This window comes from Mustela nivalis (assembly GCF_964662115.1).
Source record: "Mustela nivalis genome assembly, chromosome: 15".
Lineage (NCBI taxonomy): Eukaryota > Metazoa > Chordata > Mammalia > Carnivora > Mustelidae > Mustela > Mustela nivalis.
The window spans coordinates 44,112,301-44,137,150 of NC_139034.1; the positions used below are offsets into that span (position 1 = coordinate 44,112,301).

Below are 24,850 nucleotides of genomic sequence, written 5' to 3' on the forward strand. Positions count from 1 at the left end.
GTGACAAATTCTACAAACCAATATGAAAAAAAGGGGAAAAAAAAGACAAAAACCCCAGTAACAGGCAAAAGATATGAACAAGAAATTTATGAAGGAATAAACCAAAGGGGTAAATGTGGGAGATGGTCAAAATTCTCATGATCATTAAAAAATGAGTTATTTAAAGTAGGAGGTAACCTGTTTACAATGAACAGACTTATAATTAAAAAGCTTTATAGTACCAATGCAAACTCGGGGACATTCTACAAATTAACCAAGTGGAATCTTCAAAAATGTCAACTTCATAAAATACAAGACAGAACTGAGGACTATTCCAAAATGAAGGAGATTTTAAAAACAGCAACAACAACAACTTGACAGCTGAATGAAACACATGATTTAAACTATACTCTTTTCCTACAAAGACCATTTTGGTACTACAGAGAAAACATGAACAGGGTCTGAGAATTAGTTGATAGAAATTGATCACTATTAACTTTCTAATTTGGGTGGTTGTGGTGTGGTTATATAGGAGGTTTATGGAATTAGGAGATTATGGAACATGGCGTCAGCGACCTACCAACAAATGGTTAAAAAAAAAAGAGTTTCTGTACATTGGTCATTACTAAAGAGAAAAAGCTTAACAGGAATGAAACCATCAGATTCTGGGTTTTATTCACCTTTGGAAATTAAGGAAGAAGAACGGAATTATGAATATATAAGTCACTTCAGTGATATCTGTGGTGGTGTTGGTTATGTTTTATTTTTTGTATATTTGAAATATCGTATTTTTAAAAAGCATCTTTAAACAAGTAGATTCAACATTATACAATGAAAATAGTTTCAAAAAATCAAATTGCGAATGCCTTTACTATCTATGTTTCCCCACACTAAAAGCCGATATATGTATTAAACAGATCATCTAAGCTCTTAATACTAGTAGACACCTAAAGCACATGCTTAAGAGATAATGATGGCATTTTATAAATGTGCTCTCTCACTTTTAGATAAAGGCTGACAAACATCTTCCCAAGAAAAAATTAGGGCATCACTATTCATACTTATGTACTCTGTGCAATTTAGGGACCATTTTTCTTCCATACTTACAAGTGATGACAGGAAGTCCAGAATTTAAAAACTTTGTCAGAATTATATCATCATTGGCACTCATTTAATCCCTGTTAATGATCACATCTAGATAGCTGACCTTTCTTGCATAGCTTTCATTCTTTCAGAGAGAAGTGAAAAATGAAACAAGAAGGGATGAATGCATGAAATCTCTCTTCCTATTCATTATTTTAATGTTTATGTGTAACTGAGAAAACTAGCAATTAAGGCTAATTTCCATCCAAACATAGAATTGCAGGTAAAAATAACGTGGGATCTTAGAAATATTAAAAGTTAGGAATATACATTTAACAGGCAATTAAGATAACCAGTTGAATGATTCTGCATTAATTTAATCTAGAAGGAAAGGCCTATTGAAATAACAAAGGATAAATTCTACAAGGGATTACACACAAGCAGCTGTGAGAAGCAGGTTTAATGAGTACTAGGCCAGACAGAACATAGGAAAGCATCAAAGAAAAGTAATGTTTTGGCCAGGATTTAAAGTGTGAATAAGGTATGGAAGAGGTATGGAAGGGTAGATAGAAGTCCAGTGCAATTGCCCAGGGAAGAGGTAATGAAAGGTTCATCAGAGAAGAAACAAAATCAGGACCTATTAAGGACAGAAATGAATGCATGTGACCAATATCCAAGGGGGGGGGGGGGGGCAAAAAGAATTCCCCAATCTCAGGGTCTCACTGAAGGCCTCTGAGAGAGAATTAAGGTATAAATACTTTTGTGGGGGAATTTTGTTTAAAAAATATGACAGAAGGTGAGGTCAACAAGATGGCAACATAGGTCATTGCCAAAGTCAATAATACCCTCCACAAAGGCCATTAACTCTCCATAGGCAAGATAGCACTGTGAAAATCCCAGAAACAAGGAACAAAGCTTTAGCATGCCCCTGCTAGATGGTGAAGACAGTATTAAAATCAAGTAAACCGGAAACAAACAAGTTCCAGTAACAATCCTAAAAAAACAGAAGTCTATCAGCTGACAAAAAATTCCAAATAATCTTCTTTGAAGTGTTCTAAAACAATGCAGACAACTAAATGTAATTAGAAGGTAGTATGAGCAAAATGAAGTTCAAAGAAACCATCAAAAGGGGAAAAAGAGAAAGTCAAGGTATTCAAAGATAAATCATTTGAAATTATCTAGTCTAAGGAGAAAAATGAAAATTAAAAATGTCTATGTGGGGCGCCTGGGTTGCTCAGTGGGTTAACAGTGGGTTAAAGCCTCTGCCTTCAGCTCAGGTCATGGTCTCAGGGTCCTGGGATTGGGCCTCACATTGGGCTCTCTGTTCAGCAGGGAGCCTGCTTCCCCTTCTCTCTCTGCCTGCCTCTCTGCCTACTTGTGATCTCTCTCTGTCAAAATAAATAAATAATTTTTTTTTTTTTAAATGTCTATGGACACCAACAAGAGAAACAAAATATCAAGTATAAACCTCGGTGACAGGGTGGGGGGGTGGATAAGAAAAAGTCTACAATGATAAAGGCTAAAAACCTCCTTAACTTGGGGAGAGAAATGGATATCTAGATTCAAAAGGTCCAAGGACTTCTACATAAGTTGAACCCAAAAAGCTACACTGAGACACATTGTAATTAAATAGCCACAAGTCACACACAAAGAGAATTCTGAAAGCATGAGGAGTAAAAGGGACTAGTGACAAATAAGGGGACCCCATATGACTATTAGCAGATTACCCACTAGACACTTCATAAGCCAAATGAATGAAACATTCCAAGTGCTGAAAGAAAAAAGTCAACAAAGAATAGTATATCCAGCAAAGGTGTCCTTCAGAAATAAAAGAGATAGGACTTTCCCAAAACAAAAGCTGACTGAGTTCATCCGCAGTAACCTGTCTTGTAAGAAATGCTAAAAGGGCTAATAATACATTATATGTCTATAAAAAAATTTAAAAACTAAAAAATAAATAAATACATATTTATTCATGTGTTTAAAAAAAATGCTAAAAGACATTCTCAAGCTGAAATAAAAGGACACAGATCCCTACAAAAAATATATAGGAGGGGCGCCTGGGTGGCTCAGTGGGTTAAGCCTCTGCCTTCAGCTCAGGTCATGATGCCAGGGTCCTGGGATCGAGCCCCGCATCGGGCTCTCCGCTCAGCAGGGAGCCTGCTTCCCTTCCTCTCTCTCTACCTGCCTCTCTGCTTGTGATCTCTGTCAAATGAATAAATGAAATCCTTAAACAAAAAAAAAAAAAAAAAAAAAAAAAAAAAAAAAAAATATATATATATATATATATATATATATATATATATATGAAAAGAAATAAGAAATCAGTAAGAAAAAGCCAAATTCTGATTTTGCAAGTCATTTATGCTAGTTTTAAAAAGTTAAACTTGTGAACTATAACTACAATTTGTTATTCTTACACAATACTAAAAGAAATGTCAATTGTAACACTCACAACCTAAAAGGTTAAAGTAGTATAAAGTTTTCATGTGCTATTAAAGTTGTCAGCATAAAGTAGGATATTTTAACTCTAAGATATTTACTATAAGCCTCATGGTAACTATAAAGGAAAATCTTTTATATAGCACAAGGCTATAAAGGTGTTCATAACATGCTGCCACAAAAAGTCAATCACAAAAGACCACCACAATGAAAGAATGAAAAATCTAAAGGAAACAATTACCATGGCAACAGAAAGTCCTTCTCAATAAACACAAATGGATAAAATTCTCCCAAAAGACACAAAATGGCTGAATGGATTTTAAGAAGATCCAATAATGTGCTGCCTACAAGAGAATCCCTTTAGCTGTAAGGGCATACATAGGCTGAGAGTAAAGGAATGAAAAAATGTATTCCAAACAAATGGTAAGCAAAAGAAATCATTTTGGGGGCACCTGCATGGCTCGGGTCATATATCCCAGGGTACTGGGATCAACTCCCAGATTGCATCTAGCTCCTTGCTCAGCAGGGAGTTTGCTTCTCCCTCTCCCTCCCCACACTCATGCTTATGTATGATCTCTCTTGCTCTCACATTCCTCAAATAAAAAAGATCTTTAGTTTTTTAAAAAATCAGTTTTATCAGAAAAAAACAGAATTCAGCTAAAAATGGTCACAAAAGATCCAGACTATGTAATGACAAAGGGATCAATTCATCAGGAAGCTTAAAACAATTCTATTTATGCTCCCTACATATGAGAACATAATTATATCCAGTACAGAACTAAAGAGAAATTAACTGCAATACAATAGTTAAACAATATAAAACCCCACACTCTGATCCAGTCAGAATTAGTCAGGAAAGAGCAAATTTGAACAATACTATATAGAATGGATATATACAAAGTTTACTATTCAGGAATTGCAAAATACTAATTCTTCTCAAGCACACATTGAACATTTTCAGGATTTAGCGTATGTTAGGTCATAAAACAAGCCTCAAAATTCAACAAGATAAAATATTATCAAGTATCTTTTCTGATCATGATGGTGAGACACTAGAAAACAGTATAACAAGAGGAAAGCTGTAAATTCAAATATGTGGAAATTTTACAACACCATCTTGCACAATCAATGGGACAAAGAAGAAATGAAAAGAGAAAAATAAAACTACCTGAAGACCAATGAAAACAAAATCACAACATACCAATACCAGTAGGATACAGCCACAGTAGTAGAACACAAATTTACAGCAATAAGTACCTACATTAAAAAAGAAATGTTTCAAATTAGGACACCCAGGTGGCTCAGTCGTTGAGCAGCCAACTCTTGGTTCAGGGCAGGTCATGATCTCAGAGCATCCAGGTCAGCGCTCATCGGGGAGCTGGCTTAAGGATTCTCTCTTTCCCCTCAGTCCCTCCCCAGAGTGTGTGTGTGTGTGTGTGTGTGTGTGTGTGTGTTTATACTCTCTCTCCCTCTAAAATAAATAAATCCTTAAAGAAATATCCCAAATTAACAAAGTGGCTTCATATCTCAAGGAAGAAATAAACTCAGCCCAAAGTTAAAGACATAATAAAGATTAGAACGGATTAGAAAATATTTTAGGAGTGCCTGAGTGGCTCAGTCATTAAGTGTCTGCCTTCAGCTCAGGTCATGATCCCAAGGTCCTGGAATCCAACCCTACATCAGGCTACCTGCTCAGCGGGAGGCCTGCCTCTCCCACTCCCCTGCTGTGTTCCCTCTCTCACTGTGTCTGTTTCTCTGTCAAATAAATAAATAAAATCTTTTTTAAAAATTTTAAAAAGAAAATATTTTTAAAATGGGGGGAAAATCATGAAACAAAGAGGTAGATTTGAAAAGAGAAAAAAGGGGCACCTGTGTGGTTCAGTGGGTTAAGCCTCTGCCTTCAGCTCAGGTCATGATCCGAGGGTGCTGGGATCGAGACCCGAGTCGGGCTCTCTGCTCAGCAGGGAGCCTGCTTCCCCCTCTCTCTGCCTCTCTGCCTACTTGCAATCTCTCTCTCTCTGTCAAATAAATAAATAAAATCTTTAAAAAAAAAAAAAAGAAAAGAAATGATCAACTCAAAGAGAAACACTCAGTGTTCTGAGTATTCAGAAATAACCCTTCTTTTGCCAGCTAACATTCAGAGCTGCAACCCTTCTGAGGACTGCTTTCATAAGCAAGCTTCAGTTCTGGAAGCTGGAAGTCTAAGATCAGGATGTCAGCATTGTCAGATCTGCTGTTCTCAGATCAAGGTACATAGTCCAGCTTACTGTGACACCCAGAGTGTGATCACTGGGGTATCTTATTAGTGGATGGAAGGGTGCACCTTGCCTGGATCATGGTTGATATATTCAGTTATAGATCCCCTCAACCACCTTTCACCAAAATGACCAGGAGGAGAAACACCCAACAGAGGAAAAATCCAGAGATTGTGCCCTCTGCCACATAACTATTGGATATGGACATAAACAGTATTCGGAAAGGGAATTCAGGGTAACAACTATCCAAGCAATGGCTAGGTTCGAGAAGACCATTAGTGACAACATAGAATCTCTAAGGGAGGAAGTGAGAGCTGATCTGGCAGAAGTTAAAAATGCTATCAATGAGGGGCGCCCGAGTGGCTCAGCTAGTAAGCATGTGCCTTTGGCTCGGGTCATGATCCCAAGGTCTCTGGGATCGAGCCTTGCATCAGGCTCCCTGCTCAACAGAAAGCCTGCTTCTGGGCGCCTGGGTGGCTCAGTGGGTTAAGCCGCTGCCTTTGGCTCAGGTCATGATCTCAGGGTCCTGGGATCAAGTCCCGCATCGGGCACTATGCTCAGCAGGGAGCCTGCTTCCCTCTCTCTCTCTCTCTGCCTGCCTCTCTGCCTACTTGTGATTTCTCTCTGTCAAATAAATAAATAAAATCTTTAAAAAAAAAAAAAGAAAGCCTGCTTCTTCCTCTCCCACTCCCCCTGCTTGTGCTCCCTCTCTTGCTGTGTCTCTCTCTGTCAAATAAATAAATCTTAAAAAAAAAAAAAATGCTATCAATGAGATCCAATCTAATCTAAATACTCTATCAGCGAGAGTAACCCAAGGCAGAAGATAGAATTAGTGATCTAGAAGACAAACTAATAGAAAAGAAGGATCAGAAGGAGGCTTGGAACAACAGCTTAGAAGCCATGAAAACTGAATTAGGGAAATAAATAATGCCATGAAATGTTCCAGTGTCAAAATTATTGGGATCCCTTGGGGGTAGAGAGAGAGAGAAGACTAGAAAATATAGTTGAACACACTCTGGATGAAAATTTCCCTAATCTGGGGAATGGAACAAGTGTTCGTGTCCTAGAGGCAAGATCAACGAGTCTAGAAAGACATCCAGACAATTAATTATGAAATTCATAAATCATAATATCAGACAGAAGTTCTTAAGGGCAGCTAGGGGGAAGAGATTCCTTACATACAGAGGAAGGACCCATCAGAATAACATCAGACCTGTCCACAGAAAACTAGTAAGCCAGAAAGGGCTGGCAAGACATATTCAGGGCACTAAATGAGAAGAACATGCAGCCAAGAATACTTCATCCAACAAGGCTGACATTCAAAATGGATCGACAGATAAAAAGCTTCCAAGACCAGCAAGGTTTAAAAGGGTATGCGACTACCAAGCCAGCACTACAAGAAATATTAAGGGGAGGGGGAGGTTCTATAAAAGAAGAACCCAAGAGTGACACAGAACAGAAATATACAGAGACAATCTATAGAAACAAGGACTTCAAGGCATCACGAGGTCAATAAAAAGTTACCTTTTAATAATCACTCTTGACGTGAATGGCCTAAATGCTCCCATAAGATGGCACAGGGTTGCAGAATGGATAAAACGACAGACCTGCCCATATGCTAGACAGACAAGAGACATAAGAGACACATTTGGAACCTAGAGATATATCCAGACTGAAAGTGAAGGGATAGAGAAGCATCTTTCATGTCAATAGGCCTCAAAAGAAAGCTGGGGTAGTGATTCTCATATCAGATAAATTAAATTTTTAAGCTAAAGACTGTAGTCAGAGATACAGAAGGACACTACATTTTTAGAAGGTCCATACACCAAGAAGATCTAACAATTGTAAATATTTATGCCCCCAATATGGGAGCAGCCAACTACTTAAGCCAACTGCTACTCAAAATAAAGAGTCACCCAGGTGCCTGGGTGCCAGCTGCCTTTGGCTCAGGTCATGATCTCAGGGTCCTGGGATCGAGCCCCACATCGGGCTCTCTGCTCAGCAGGAAGCCTGTTCCCCCCACCTTCTCTGCCTGCCTCTCTGCCTACATGTGATCTCTGTCAAATAAATAAATAAAATCTTTTAAAAAATAAATAGTCATATTAATATGAATACATTAACTGTAGGGGATCTTAACATGCCACTCTCAGTAATAGATCATCCAAGCAGAAAATCAATAAAGAAACAAGAGCTCTAAATGACGCACTGGACCAGATGGACCTCACAGATATACACAGAATATTCTACCCTAAAACAAAAGAATACTCTTTCTTCTCAAGTGTACATGGAACTTTCTCCAGAATAGACCACATAATGGGTCACGAATCAGGGCTCAACCAATACCAAAAGATTGAGATTATTCCCTGAATATGCTCAGACCACAATGCTTTGGAAGTGGAACTCAACCACAAGAAAAAGTCTGGAAGGAATTCAAACATTTGGAAGCTAAATTCCACCTTGCTTAACAATGTTTGGATCAACCAGGAAATCAAAGAACTTAACCAATTCATGGAAACCAATGAGAATGAAGACACTTCGGTCCAAAACCTATGGGATACAGCAAAGGCGGTCCTAACGAGGAAATACATAGCCATCTAAGCCTCACTCAAAAAAACTGAAAAACCCAGAATACAAAAATTGAAAAATCCATAATTCAAAAAATTGAAAAATCTAGCTCTCTTTACACCTTAAAGACTGGAAAATCAGCAACAAATTAAGCCAACCCCACACACAGAAGGGAAATAATCAAGATTAGAGCAGAGATCAATGAGTTAGAAAACAGAGATACAGAAGAACACATCAAATAAACTAGAAGCTGGTTCTTTGAAAGAAAAAAAATAAGATCAATAAATCTAATCTAATCCAAACCAATCCAAAAAGAGAGAGAGGACCCAACTTAATAAAATTATGAATGAAACGGAAGAGATCACAACTAACACCAAGGAAACAGAAATAATCATCAGAAATTATTATCGACAATTATATACCAATAAGTTAAACAACCTAGAAGAAATGGATGCATTCCTGGAAACCTATATACTTCCAAAACTGAATCAGGAAGAAATTGACAAATTGAATAGGCCAATATCTAGTAATGATGAAGCAGTGACCAAAACCCTCCCAAGAGCCCAAGACTTGATGGATTCCCTGGGGAACTCTACCAAAATTCAAAGAAGAAATAATACCTATTCTCCTAAAGCTGTTTCAAAAAACAAAAAAAAAGAAGGAAAACTTCCAGACTCTTTCAATGAAGCAAGCATTACCCTGATCCCCAAATGAGGCAAAGACCCCACCAAAAACGAGAATTTCAGACCAATATCCCTGAGGAACATGGGTGCTAAGATTCTCAACAAGATCCTAATCGGATCCAACAGTATATTAAAAAGATTATCCACCATGACCAAGTGGGATTTATCCATGGGATGCAAGGGTGGTTCAATATTCCCAAATCAATTAATGTGATAGAGCGAATCAATATGGAAAAAGAGAAGAACCACATGGTCCTCTCAATTGATGCAGGAAAAGCATTTGACAAAATACAGCATCCGGTCCTGATTAAAACAATTCAAAGTATAGGGATATGGGGAACATTCCTCAACTTCATAAAACCTATCTATGAAATAGCCAAAGCGAATATCATCCTCAGTGGGGAAAAGTGGACAGCCTTCCCTTTGAGATCACATACACGACAAGGACGCCCACTCTTGCCACTGCTGTTCAACATAGTACTAGAAGTCCTATCAACAGCAATCAGACAACAAAAAGAAATAAAATTTATTCAAATTGGCAAAGAAGAAATCAAATTCTCTCTCTTTGTGGATGACATGATACATTCTATGGAAAACCCAAAAGACTCCACCCCCAAACTACTAGAACTCATACAGCAATTCAGTAATGTTGCAGGATACAAAATCAGTGCATAGAAATCTGTTGCTTTCTTATACACTAACAATGAAAATATAGAAAGGGAAATGAGAAAATCGATTCCCTTTACTATAGCACCAAGAACGATAAGATACCTTGGAATAAACCTAATGAAAGAGGCAAAGGATCTGTACTCAAGGAACTACAGAACACTCATGAAAAAAATAGAATAAGACACAAAAAGATGGAAAAGCATTCCATGCTCATGGGTCGGAAGAATAAAAATTGTTAAAATGTCTATACTGCTCAGAGCAATCTATACTTTCGATGCCATCCTGATCAAAATTCCACTGACATTTTTCGAAGTGCTGGAACAAACAATCCTAAAATTGGTATGGAACCAGAAAAGACCTCAAATTATTAAGGAAATGTTGAAAAACAAAACTGGGGCATCACGTTGCTTGATTTCAAGCTTTACTACAAAGCTGGGATCACTAAGACAGCATGACACTGGCACAAAAATAAATACATAGACCAGTGCAACAGAGTTGAGAGCCCAGATATGGACCTGCAACTCTATGGTCAAACAATCTTCGACAAAGCATGAAAAAATATGCAGTGGAAAAAAGACAGTCTCTTCAATAAATGGTGCTGGGAAAATCGGACAGCTATATGTAGAAGAATGAAATTCAACCATTCTCTTATACCATACACAAAGATAAACTCGAAATGGATAAAAGACCTCAACATGAGAGAGGCATCCTTCAGAATCCTAGAGGAGAACATAGATAGTAACCTCTTCAACAATGGCCATGGCAACTTCTTTCAAGACATGTCTCCAAAGACAAAGGAAACAAAAGCAAAAACGAACTTTCATACTTCATCAAGATCAAAAGCTTCTGCACAGCAAAGGAAAGTCAACAAAACAAAGAGGTAACCTATAGAATGAATGGAAGAAGATATTCACAAATGATACTACAGACAAAGGGCTGATATCCAAGATCTATAAAGAATGCCTCAAATTCAACACACACAAAACAGATAATCATGTCAAAAAATGGCCAGAAGACATGAACAGACACTTCTCCAAAGAAGACATACAAATGACTAAAAGACACATGAAAAAATGTTCATCATCATTAGCCATCAGGGAGATTCAAACCAAAACCACATTGAGATACCACCTTATAACAGCTAGAATGGCCAAAACCAACAAGACAGGAAACAACAAGTATCGGAGAGGATGTGGAGAAAGGGGAACCATCTTAGACTGTTGGTGGGAATGCAAGTTGGTGCAGCCACTTGGAAAATGGTGTGAAGATTCCTTAAGAAATTAAAAATAGAGCTACCCTATGACCCTGCAATCGCACTACTGGGTATTTATACCAATGATACAGATGTAGTGAAAAGAAGAGCCATCTGTACCCCAGTGTTCATTGCTGGGTGGCAGCAATGATCACAGTCCCCAAACCATGGAAAGAGCAGAGATGTCCTTCAACAGACAAGTAGATAAAATGGTCCATGTATACAATGGAGTATTGTGCTTCCAGCAGAAAGGATGAATACCCAACTTTTGTTTCAACATGGATGGGACTAGAGGAAATTATGCTGAGTGAAATAAGTCAAGCAGAGAGAGTCACTTACTCTCTGGTTTCACTTACTTGTGGAGCATAAGGAATAATACGGAGGACATTGGGAGATGGAGAGGAGAAGTGAGTTGGGGGAAATCAGAGGGGAAGACAAACCATGAGAGACTGAACACTGAGAAACAAACTGAGGGTTTTGGAGGGGAGGTGGGTGGGGCGTTGGGTGAACCTGGTGATTCCTTAAGAAATTAAGGAGGTATTAAGGAGGGCACGTATTGCATGGAACATTGGGTATGGTCCATATTAAAAAAAATAAAAAATAAAAAAAAAAAAGAGAGAACACTCAGATCAGAAATCAGAGAGGACACATTACAAATCCTATCACCAATACACAGAGGGTCATAAGAGACTACTCTAAACTATATATACATACCAACGAATTGGAAAACCTATAAGAAATGGATAAATTCCTACAAACACACAACTTACCAAGATCGAATCATGAAGAAACAAAAAATCTGAACACACCAATAGAACACTGAAATTTAATCAATAACCAAAACTGCCCAAAGTCAAGACTGGATGGTTTCACTGGGTAACCAAACATTTAAAGAATTAACATCCATTTTCCTCAAACTCTTCCAAAAGACTGAAGAAGAGGGAAAGAGGGAATACTCCCTAACTCTTTACCAAGCCATCATTACCCTAATGCCAAGCCAGACAAGGACACTACAAGAATACTCTAAGCCATTATCACCAGTGAATTTGGATGCAGAAACTCTTTTTTTTTAATTTTTTATTTTTTTATTAACATATAATGTATTATTAGCCCCAGGGGTACAGGTCTGTGAATCGCCAGGTTTACATACTTCACAGCACTCACCATAGCACATACCTTCCCCAGTGTCCATACCCTCACCCCCCTCTCCCTCGCCCTCTCCCCCCAGCAACCTTCAGTTTGTTTTGTGAGATTAAGAGTCTCTTATGGTTTTCTCCCTCCCAATCCCATCTTGTTTCATTTATTCCCTTTCTACCCCACAAACCCCCCACGTTACCTCTCAACCTCCTCATATCAGGGAGATCATATGATAATTGTCTTTCTCTGATTGATTTATTTCGCTAAGCATAATACCCTCTAGTTGCAAATGGCAAGCTTCTAATACCCATGTTGTCGCAAATGGCAAGATTTCATTTCTTCTGATGGCTGCATAATATACACATACATACACACAATGGAATATTATGCAGCCATCAGAAGAAATGAAATATATATATATATATATATATATATATACACACCACATCTTTATCCATTCTAGAAGCAGAAACTCTCACAAAATACTAGCAAGCTAAATTAAACAGTACATGAAAAGGACTGTACACCACTAAAAAAGTGGGATTCATCTGACAAAATTCAACATCCATTCGTGATAGAAACTCAGTGAACTGGGAATAGAAGCAGACCTTAACATATTAAAGGCTGTATGAAAGGCCCATAGTCCACCTGTACTCAACTGGTTAGAGATTGAAGCTTTTCCTCCAAGATCATGAAACAGACAAGGATGCCTACTCTCACCTAAAGCAACCTAGTACTCTAAGTCATAGCCAGAGCAGAGGCAAGAAATAAAATGCAACCAGACTGAAAAGGAAGAAGTAATGCTGTCACCTATTTACAGAGGATATTATGTATAGAAAACCCTGAGGGCTCCACCCAAAAACTGAGAACAGATGAATTCAGTAAAGTGGCAGGATATAAAATCAACACACAAAAATCAGATGCATTTCTATACAATAACAGTGAACTATCTGAAAAAAAAATTAAACAATCTCATTTACAATAGGATGAAAGTCAATAAAACAAGAATAAATTTAGGCAGGTAAAAGATCTGTACATGTAAAGCAATGGTGAAAAATATGAGTACATAAATAAATGGGAAAACATTTTATGCTCTTAGGTAACAATTAGTATTGTTAAGATATCTATCCTACTTAAAGCTATCTATAAAGTAAATGCAATCCCTATCAAGATTCCAACCACATTTTTATATAAATAGAAAAACAGTCTTACACTGTTTTTTATGGAACCACAGAATACCATGATTAACCAAAGCAGTCTTGAAAAATAAAGCTGGAGGGATCATGCTTACTGACTTCAAACTATACTACAAAACTACAGTAACCAAAATACAATACTGGCATAAAAACTGATACATAGATCAATGCAAATGAATCAAGAGCCCAGAAAGAAACCATACATATATGGTCAACTAATATTTGACAAGAAAGCCAAGAATACCTAATGGGAAAGATGGTCTCTTCAATAAATACAGCTGGGAATACTGGTTAACCACAGGCAAAAAAGAAACATACAACTAGACCCCTACATTACACCACTCAAAAATTAATTCAAAATGGATTAAAGACATAAATTTAAGACTTAAAGCTATAGAACTCCAAGAAGAAAATACAGGGGGAAAGTTTATGGACATTGTTTTGGGCAATGCTTTTTGGATAGGACAAAAAAAAGCACAAGCAATAAAAACAAAAATAAGCAAGTAGGCTTTCATCAAATTTGCACAGCAAAAAAGCCATCAACAAAATGAAAAGGCAGCCTCAGAATAAGAGAATATATTTACGAGCCACACATCTGACAAAAGGTTAATATACAAAATATATAAGGAACTCCTACAACTCAAACAAAAAAAATCTTATTAAAAAGTGAGAACAGGAGTGCCTGGGTGGCTCATTGGGTTAAAGCTTCTGCCTTCAACTCAGGTCATGATCCCGGGGTCCTGGGATGAAGCCCCATATCAGGCTCTTTGCTCGGCAGGGAGCCTGCTTCCTCCTCTCTCTCTCTCTCTCTCTCTCTCTGCCTGCCTCTCTACCTACTTGTGATCTCTGTCAAATAAATAAATAAAATCTTAAAAAAAAAAAAAAAAAAGTGAGAACAGAATAAACCTCTATTCCAAAGAGGATAAAGAAGTGGCTAGGGGCGCCTGGGTGGCTCAGTGGGTTAAAGCCTCTGCCTTCGGCTCGGGTCATGATCCCAGGGTCCTGGGATCGAGCCCCACATCGGGCTCTCTGCTCAGCGGGGAGCCTGCTTCCTCCTCTCTCTCTGCCTGCCTCTTTGCCTACTTGTGATCTCTCTCTGTCAAATAAATAAAATTCTAAAAAAAAAAAAAAAAAGTGGCTAAATTCTTCATCACTAATCAGCAAAAAAATCCAAATAAAAAACCTTAAGAGGGGGCGCCTGGGTGGCTCAGTGGGTTAAGCCGCTGCCTTCAGCTCAGGTCATGATCCCAGGGTCCTGGGACCGAGTCCCACATCGGGCTCTCTGCTCAGCAGGGAGCCTGCTTCCTTCTTTCTCTCTCTCTCTCTCTCTCTCTGCCTGCCTCTCCATCTACTTATGATCTCTGTCTGTCAAATAAATAAATAAAATCTTAAAAAAAAAAAAAACCCCACAAGAGGGAGGCCTGGGCGGCTCAGTGGGTTAAAGCCTCTGCCTTCAGCTCAGGTCATGATCCCAGGGTCCTGGGATTGAGCCCCGAGTTGGGCTCTCTGCTCAGCAGGGAGCCTGTTTCCTCCTCTCTCTCTGCCTGCCTCTCTGCCTACCTGTGATCTCTGTCTATCAAATAAATAAATAAATAAATCTTTTAAAAACAAACAAACCACAAGAGGTATTACTTCAGACCTGTTAAAATGGCAGTTATCAAAAGGATATCAAGTGTTAGTGAGAATGAAGAAGTGGGAACCCAGGCGCACTGTTGTGAGAATGTACATTGTTACAGGCACTGTGAAAAATAGTACAGATAAAGAAAAAAATTAGGGACACCTGGGTGACTCAGTTGGTTAAGCAGCTGCCTTCGGCTCAGGTCATGATCCCAGCGTCCTGGGATCGAGTCCCACATCGGGCTCCTTGCTCCGTGGGGAGCCTGCTTCTCCCTCTGACTCTGCCTTCCACTCTGTCTGCCTGTGCTCGCTCTCGCTCGCTCTCTCTCGCTCTCTCTCTGACAAAGAAATAAATAAAAAAAAAAATCTAAAAAAAAAAAAATTTAAAACCAGAACTTCTGTCTGATATCAGCAGTCCCACTTCTGGGTACATATCCAGAGGAAATGAAAATCACTCTCTGGAAGAGATACCTGTACCTCCATGTTTACAGTACTATTTATGAAACTAAAATGGCAAAAAAAAAAAAAAAAAATAAGTATCCGTTCAGATAAATGAATAAAGAAACTAGTGTAGGGGCGCCTGGGTGGCTCAGTGGGTTAAGCCACTGCCTTCGGCTCAGGTCATGATCTCAGGGTCCTGGGATCGAGTCCCGCATCGGGCTCTCTGCTCGGCAGGGAGCCTGCTTCCCTTCCTCTCTCTCTCTACCTGCCTCTCCGTCTACTTGTGATTTCTCTCTGTCAAATAAATAAATAAATAAAACCTTTAAAAAAAAAAAAAAAGAAACTAGTGTATACATATCCATAATAGAATATTACTCAGCCGTAAGAAAGGAAATGCTGCCTTTTGCAACAGTATGGATGAACCCCAAGGGCATTACACTAGGTGAAATAAGTCAAAGAAATACTACATGGTATTACTTACATGTGCAATCTAGAAGTAACAAACTCCCAGAAACAGATTAGTGGTTGCTGGGAGCTGGTGAATGAAGTAGATGAAGGAAGCTGGAGGGAGTGGATGAAGGCAGTCAAGAAGTACAATTTACAGTTCTAAGACTAACAAATTCTGAGGATCTAATGTACAACTTGGCCAATCTAATGCTGTATTGTATACCTGAAAATTGCTCAAAGTCAATCTTGAAAGTTCTTTTTTTTTAATTTATTTATCTGAAGGGGTGGAGAAGGGCAGAGGGCGAGAAACCCTCAAGCTGATTCCCCGCTGAGTGCAGAGCCCAAGAAGAGACAGGGCTGGATCCCAGGACCCTGACATCATGACCTGAGCCAAAATCAAGAGTCGGACACTCAACCGACTGAGCCATTCAGGCTCCCCTAAATCTTAAAAGTTCTGACTGTGGGACTGAAGGTAAGGTATGGTAACTAAATGAGGTGACAGACATGTTAACTATCCTTATCGTGGTAATCATTTAGAAATATATATGCTCCAATCACCATGTAGTACACTTGAAACTAACATTGTGTGTCAACAGTACTTCAATAAAATAAATATTGGGCCATTATAAAGCATTTATACACACACACACACACACACACATATATATGCATCAATCAAGTCACATTGTATACCGTAAGCTTACACAATGTCATATAGGTCAATTGTATCTCAGTAAAGTTGGAAAAATATCAAAAGAAAAGAATGAGATCAGTTTCTGGCCTGTTGAGGTTTAGCATCTTTTACAGAGTTTGATTATAGCTGCTCTTCCGAAGACAGCAGAGCATCAGAATACTGGGGATACTCTAACATGAAAGGGCTCCCATCCCCCATGAGAAATGTGAAAGGAACCAAAGTGGACAAAGAAAAGGTAAGAGGACCAGAGGTAACGCCCTGAGGAAATGAAAATCAGAATCAGGAAACCTAGAATGGAACCTGATAAAAACTGTCCAGAGAACAGGACAATCAGAAGGAAAGGAATGTCATGGTAACTAAGGAAAGAGAGCTGCAGACAAGAGCGAGTGGAATGTATTACATATAAGATCTAATGATTAGAAAGCCACTTATAGTTAGGAGGGTAAATCTGGAATAGCAAGAAAGAATCAAGTAGTTTATACTCCCTAGAGGGCAACTTCTGAAGGGAATGAGATAAAGGATAAGAGCAAGGGCCAAAGGATACATCAGCTTCCCGTGGGCAGGATGTACATCCCAGGGAAGCAGCAGTCCTGGGCCTCTGAGAGGTCCTGCATCCAGAAGGTGACTCCTGCAGAGGAATAGGATCACGGAAGACCAGGGCAGAAGACCAAAGGATACATCACCAGTGACAGTGACAAGGGAACTGTGGGTGAGACTGGGCACCAGGGAGCACAAAAAAAGCACAGGAGAAAAGAATCAGCATCTATAATTTCCTACACCTGTAAAAGGCAGAACAGTCCCCCACGTCCATGCCCTCATCTCTGGTCCTATAAATGAGTTACATTACCTGTTAAAAGGGGACTCTGCAATACTATGTTGCAGTATTACAGTAATACAGGAGTCCTTCAAAGCAGAGAACTTTCTGTAGAGGGAGACAAGAGATGCCACAGGAGGAGAAGGCATAGAAATTTTAAACAGGAGATGGATTTCATGTAACAGAGAGGTAGGGGCCCACACAAAAGATAGGAAAGAGGCCTTTGGGAGCTAAGGCAGCCCCCAGAGGACAAGCAGGACCTCAGTCCTACAACAGTGAGGAACTGGATTCTGCCACCATGAACTTGGAAGAGGTTCTTCCCAAAGCATCCGGTAAGGTCCCAGCCATTTGGACACAGATTTCAGCCTTGTGAAACCTGAGAAACCAGGTAAGTCAACCTGGACTTTGACTTGCAGAACTAGGAGACAGTATGTTGGCATTTAAGCCATCAAAAACCATGGTAATTTGTTACAGCAGCAATAAAAACCAACATCACCCCAGAGCACCAAGGACAGATTATAAACACCCTAGACCAGAAGCAAACTCTTATTCCTCCTCTCCTCACCTCCCATGTAGTCCTAGAGGAAATAGTTGGCAGTCTGGAGAGGATAGCCAAGTAAGGTAGAGAAACAAAAGAGGCCAAGCTCATTCCCTAACCACTGCCCCGAATGGAGACCTAAAGTAAAGCCAGCCTGTAAGGGGGAAAAAGACAGCTATTTTTTAGATCAAAATTATTTTTATAATTTTTTTCTGTTCAATCTCAAAGCCAAGAGAAAGACTGAGACCCGCCTGGGATTTCACCTAGGAGCACAAGAATAAGCCAAGGGAGCTGCTATAAAGAGGCAACAGCTACAATGATCAAGTCACTTTCAGCTTGTATCTATCATGCTCAAATCATTCAAAAACCAGTTAACATAGACCTACAGTGAGTCCAATAGTAAGCACTGAAACTTGACTTCCAGAAATCAAAGTTGTATATACAAGATGTTCACATAGCTATTTCACAAAGCTAGATCCACACAGAAACCAATAGGGGCTTTCGGATAACAATTCCACTTTAACCAAAAGACAAATGGGAAAAAGAGCCCTTAAGTAGTTTCAACATTCATCATTGCTTAAAAAAATAAGGCTCAACCCAACCTCGACCGAAAAGCCCTATAAACTATTGCCCAGAGACCAAGTAAATCCATCTCCAAAATAAACAAGAAAGGATTACAAATATTCAAGCATTATACCCTTACCTCTCATTATCAAGTCAGCACACTGAAGACTATTAAAAAAAAAGTTTCTGTAAGAACAGTTTTTATTTTATGTAAAAATTACTTCAATACTTTTGATAAAGTTAAATAAGTTTTTAAAAATTTCACAATGTCAAAACTAGGCATTTAGATGTAAATTTTAAATGACAGAAAATCCCTGTAGCGGCAAATGCCAAGACTTAGTTAAGGTTGCAGACTTGATGCGGCTTCTTCTAAAGGACAGAGGTACGACAGACAGGGGTGCCTAGATGGCGCAGTTGGTAAAGTGGTAACTCTTGATTTCCGATGAGGTCCTGATCTCAGGGTCACACATTGTGGGACTCCGCACTCAGCAGGGAGTCTGCTCAAGACTCTCTCTCCCTCCCCAAATCGTCCACCCCGCCCCTGTTCTCTCCCTCTTCCACTCACTAAACAAATAAAAGTTAAAAATGTTTAAGAAGTACTAGATATGTAAGTAAAAATAAAAAAATTTAAACTCAACACTTCATCTAGCATTCTCTACAGACATAGACCAGCTTTAAATTTGTCAAAAATGTAGTACCCTGTACAGCCTGACAGATATCACTCATCTACATTTAGGGAAGGGAAGAGAACTTCCTCAGCTCCAGAACCATCAGTGGATTTTCCCCTATAATGTATTGTCAGTCAAGCAATCAGAAAGGGAAGAAGAACCTTTTAAAAAAATAAATAAAAATAAGACCTTAGTTCTCACAAACTCACTTAGCAAACTGGGCATCCCTGACCCATCAAAAATTTCATTTTACTGCTGCTGAGTAAAATGAGTTTGATTGCAAATGATTTTCTGCCAACAGGGATACCTGTTTAGATTTAACAAGCGATCAGGCCCAGCTATTAAATATGTATTGTGTAAACACTTCAGAAATGTCAATATCCTTCTGCCCTATTCATAACTACAAACACTGAAAGTCTTACCCTTCTCTGGGTAACTGACCCTCTTCACAGTAACTGAAAAATACCTCAAGTAATCACGGTCAGTACAGAATACCGCGAACTATATCCAGTACTCCCTGTAGCTATACTTGTAATGGCTTGTGGTGTTAAGATGTGGCCTCATAAACACCTTATATTAATAGCTTACTCACTTATACTCAGATGCCACTAACAATCATGATCAAAAAGAAAAACGTCTTAACAAAGTAGTCACCAGGAAATGAAAGTAGTACCATTCTAGAATCTCCTAGGTAATTTAGGTCAGTGATTCCACATATAGTACATGGAATGAGAAGGGAGCTAAGGGCACTTTATTATCTGGAGTCCTCCAATGTGGTATTGAAGAGAACTACCATAATACAAGCCTCATTAACAGAGGCAAAGGCCAGCAAAATATAAAACAAAAACAAACAGAAGTCCTCACTTCGGTGGCACATACGCTAAAATTGGGGGGAAAGAAAAGGTTTTTTGCTCAAGGCTAAAATGATACCAACTCATGGAGATGACAGAGTTAATAAGGAGTTATAAATGTGTGATTAATTAAAAACAAAATTAGTCCTTCATCAAGAGCTGACATAATAGGTAAGAATGTCCCAAGTCTAAGGTTCATGCAAAACAATACTAACATATGCTCAGTGATGAAAAGTTAGGAATCACTAACACTAATTAATCCTATGGAGTCACAATCTAGGCATTCTCTCTTTCTGGGGCCTTCTAAAGCTCCATGTATAACCCTGAACACAAATATTTGATGAATAGAAAATAAGGCAGTATAAGGGTAAATATTTTGTTGATTCCCGTTAAATAATGAGGAGACCAGCTATTAACTTTCTCAAATTTCAAACACATTTTACACACTAAATAAGTCAATTTCCCTAAAAACTAATAAGGCTGTCAAAAATAATAGAGGAATAGAGAAAATAAATCCTGAGTTGAAATATTATATAACTCTTCAAAATGGTATAAAAAAATCCTCTCATAATTGGCCGTAAATTATCACTCCAGTCCAATTTTTCAAACCTCTCACACAATCCCCCTAAGCTATTTGTACCTCGCTCTGTCTTGGTTCACTGTCATTTCCCCATCTTAAAGGAATGTCCTTTCCCTCTGCTTATTCCAACCCTATAAGGCCACACCTGCCTCTAAGTCCATCTGCTCCAGGAAATTTCCCTAAGCTACTATAATAACCTTTCAATTTTGGCTTCCCCTGAAGCTAATGAGGTATCTCAAAAATTAGTTTCTTCCTACTCTGAACTTACAAGGAACTTAACCATTAATTAGAACCCTCTGGCATTTCTTACTCATTTAATTCTTCAAAATGTTTATTTTGATTCCTCCAAGATAAGCAACTTGAGGGTAAGAGCTATATGTAAAACTATTTAGATGCAATTAGCATTCATTTTGTGATAAAAGATTTTGAACGTACTTAACACAGTGGGTTGTTGGTCAAATTAGTTTACCCATGAGCAGAGTCAGGACCACCATTTATTGGAACCAACCGAAGGCGGCTTCTAACAGCACTGTCTCCACCAGAAAAGACACACCCCAAAATAAGAAAGTTCTAGTCTCCTCAGATAGAAATGTTCTGGGACTCTATGAACCTGGTTATTCTGAGAACTAAGAAAGGAATCAAACAAGAAAAAAAGATGAACAAAATCAGCATACACATACACAGCACTGTGATGATCATTCTAAAATGCAAACAACCCCTAATAGACCCCTTAGATAATCTTTAAGATTCAAAATGTACCATTATGATACTTGAGAGGGTTTTTATGTATTCTATATATTACACACACACACACCCTAGTGTGCCAATCTTCCTCTCTTTTTTTGGGGGGGGTGGGGGGGTAATCCTAAAGCTCTGTATGCCTAAATTGCTATCTTCAAGGACATTAGAAATCATATATGGAACACAAGCCTTAAATGTTCATTGGTCCATTAACAAGGTAAGGTTTTTTCATCAATCATTTTATGGAAAAAATAAATTCTTACCATCATCTTTTCAAAAAGTTCTAAGACTTCATTCTGTGACAGTGGCTTTGGAATATTTTCCATCACCTCAGAAGAGCAATCATTGCTTGAAAACGCAGTCTTCAGGTTGGAAAGTGGAGGTCTCTCCTTCTTGCTCCCTGGAATTCTTATGCTGGCAAATTTGTCCAGCTACAAAGGCAAAGGAGCACATGCATTAATATTTCCTCCAACAACGTGTATCTAGTTGCCAAAATAACCCCCCACCAAAGGGTTGATCCCATGATTTCATATCACTATGATTCATGAGAAGGCATTCAGCACTAGAATCTTTAAGATTTTTTAAAACACAAAAGTGTTCCATAACCATCTTGTCTAAAAACAGAAAAGAGATCAGGTAACCTCCAAAGATTCCTTCTAATCTTAAATTACAGAATTAAGATTCTAACGGCAGGTGACATTTGCTTTACAGATTAGCAAACTAAGCAGTTTTACAAAGGTAACTGGGCTAATTTGGGGGTGGGCAATCAAACCAATATTCAGTGTCCTAGCTCCCAGCTCCCTTGCCCAGGGCCCTTTTCACAGAATTCCTCGATCACATTTCATAGTATGCACTAAGAGTTGAATTCTGCTTATATCTCTAGAGCTTGTTGGTCTGATAAATAACACATTTCTCTTCATTCAGGCTGGCCTGTGTTTGAATTTCACGAGCAGCTATAGAGTAGGATGGCTAAAGCCTCAGGAAATAAAGCTGGGGATTTTGCTGCAATGAGATTTATTATATTAAATCAAATAGTTCACTGATATTTGCAAGTATATAGATATTACTTTATAGAGCTAATTATTTATTCTTTGGAAATTGCTTGATTTCACAAATTCTGTTCCTCACATAAAACCCAGACTCAAAGTTTCAAGCGGTACCAAAAAAGGCAAAGAAGGTCTTAAAGTAGTTAACAGAAGTGTGTTCAGAAACCACAATGGTTCCGTGAATTGTTCAGTGTAACTATATCTTACACTGTTTTTGCCATAATGCATATAAGCTATTGACTTGCACTCTTCATGGTAGCCACTAGCCATGTATGGTTGTTTAAATGTAAATTATAAGTTCAGTTTCTTTGTTGCATCAGCCACATGTCAAGCCCTCAAGAGCCACATGAGGCTGGTGGCCCTCATACTGGTCAAAGCACATAAAGAGCATTTCCAACAGAAAATTCTATTGGATAGCGTTAGTATAGCCGAGTAGAGAAATGTGATACAAAATACTGAATTTAAAAGGACAAAAAGTGGCAGTATTAGTTCACAAAAGAAATAGGATTTCTTTAAGTAAGATGCAAAGATATTTAGCTTTCAAAACAGATCTTCAAATTCACTGTGAATACAAAGCCTAGAAAAAAATGCTATGTACTACATTCACACATGGTCCATCTAACAGGACCTAATCATGAAAGTCCGAAGAAAATGACAGCTTCCAGCAGGATTTAGAAAGTAGTCACAAAATGCCACCACTGTTCTCATCCTCGTAACAAAAACAAGCCAGAAAACCTCCCAAGTTACAGTTAGTGTTGCTTTCAACCCATCAGGCGGCTGAGGACATAAGGAAACCTGGAAGGACTACTAGGAAGTGACAAGCTGCTTTGATCCCTGACAGTTAGACTAAGAATTAAACAAGGATTAAAAAAAAAAAAAAAAAAAAAAAAAGCCAAATTTTTAATGAACTATTGACAGCATGGGTTCTGGCATGAGAAACTGGAATTCCATGGGGCCCCAGTCCTGGAGCAAGTCTACACCCACCTACCAAGGCTTTCCCTCAGGCCTTCACCAACTGCAGGAGTTAGTCTGCCAAAAGCTGGAGGGAGGGCAAGATATCCCCAGACATGAAGTGTCCTAGGAGGCCTCTCCCTAGGTAAAGAGACTATCCTCCCAAACACTCTGAACTAAGCAAAAGATGGGAGAGAAGCCCCCAAAACATATTCTGGATGTTCAGCGAGTAAATGACAGCTACCACCTGAAGGCCAGGAGCAGACACCAAGTTAGCAAGGTATCTCCTGAAGAAGCTGAAAACAAGAAGAACTTTATATTAACCCTGAAAAGGGCATCTGAACTGTAAAGCAGAAAGAGTTATCCCAATCTTGAAAATGAATAGTTCAGTCATCAAGCTAAAAGCAGAGTGCCACAGCCTCATTCGTTCTGAACAACCTTGAAGGCCCAGGGGAGACCACTCAAATTAAGGCAGCTTTGCCAAGCCCAGCTCAACGAGACACCCCATGGACTCAGTCCCCCATTTTAGCAGCCTAAAGAAAGGCACTCCCTTTCTTAGAAGGATTATGTCCACAGTATTCAAATAAAATGTATGTCCACCATATAATCAACTACTGATGAATTCGCTAAGGACCAAGAAAGCGTCACCTGGAGTCAAAGAGAAGCAGATCTAGAGATGGCCTGGATGATGGACTCACGGGTCACACTATCTCAAAAGATATTTATAAAAATGCTACAGGGGGCACCTAGGAGGCTCAGTCATTAAGTGTCTGCCTTGGGCTCAGGTCATGATCCTAGAGTCCTGGGATCAAAGGCAGTATGGGGCTCCTTGCTCGGGGGAAAGACTGCTGCTCCCTCTTCCACTCCCCCTACTTGTATTCCCGCTCCTGCTGTCTCCCTCTCTCACTCTCTCTCTCTGGTTCTGTCAAATAAATAAATGAATCTTTTAAAAATTCTGAAGGACATAATGAAAAGCGGACACAGTGTAGGAGATGGGCAATTTATAAAGTCATGGAAATCATTTTTAAGAGCATGTTAAAGGGACACCCGGTGGCTCAATTGGTTAAGCCGATGCCTTTGGCTCAGGTCATGATCCCAGCGTCTTGGGATCAAGTTCCACATTGGGCTCCTTGCTCGACAGGGAGCCCGCTTCTCTTTCCACCTCTGCCTGCTGGTGCATGCGCGCACGTTCGCGCTCTCTCTCTCTCTCTCTCTGACAAATAAATAAATAAAATCTTAAGAACATGTTAGAAATTAAAGATGTATCAACAAAAAATTCATTAGATGAACTTCAGGATAACCAGAACACTGCTGAGAAATGAACCAGTGAACCTAAACCCAGACCAACATAAAGCATGCAAACTCAAAACACAGAAGGGAAGGAAAAATGAAAGAACAGAGAACCCCAGGGCTGTGGTACGGTGTGAAGCACTGTAATATAAAAGCGTAACTGAGGACAAGAAAAAGAAAAGGATATTGGAGATCTATTTCAGGAGATAATGACTGAAATAATTGATTTTCTAAAAATCGGTTCATGACTACCAGAAGCACAGCCACGGAGGAAGAATACCCAGACAAACAAGCCCACACCTAGCTACCCCCAGTGAAGCTGCTGAAAATCCCAAGTAAAGGGCAAA

At 39.0% G+C, this 24,850-nt stretch overlaps 1 protein-coding gene across 1 annotated transcript in view; it reads right to left on the reverse strand.

The window, feature by feature from the left end:
- DIAPH3 (diaphanous related formin 3) overlaps positions 1-24,850 on the reverse strand; it is a 497,180-nt gene that overhangs the window by 427,310 nt on the left and 45,020 nt on the right. Inside the window, exon 3 of the mRNA XM_082700281.1 lies at positions 21,480-21,647. Coding sequence (XP_082556407.1) covers positions 21,480-21,647 — 168 coding nt within the window. The remainder of the gene's footprint in view (positions 1-21,479; positions 21,648-24,850) is intronic.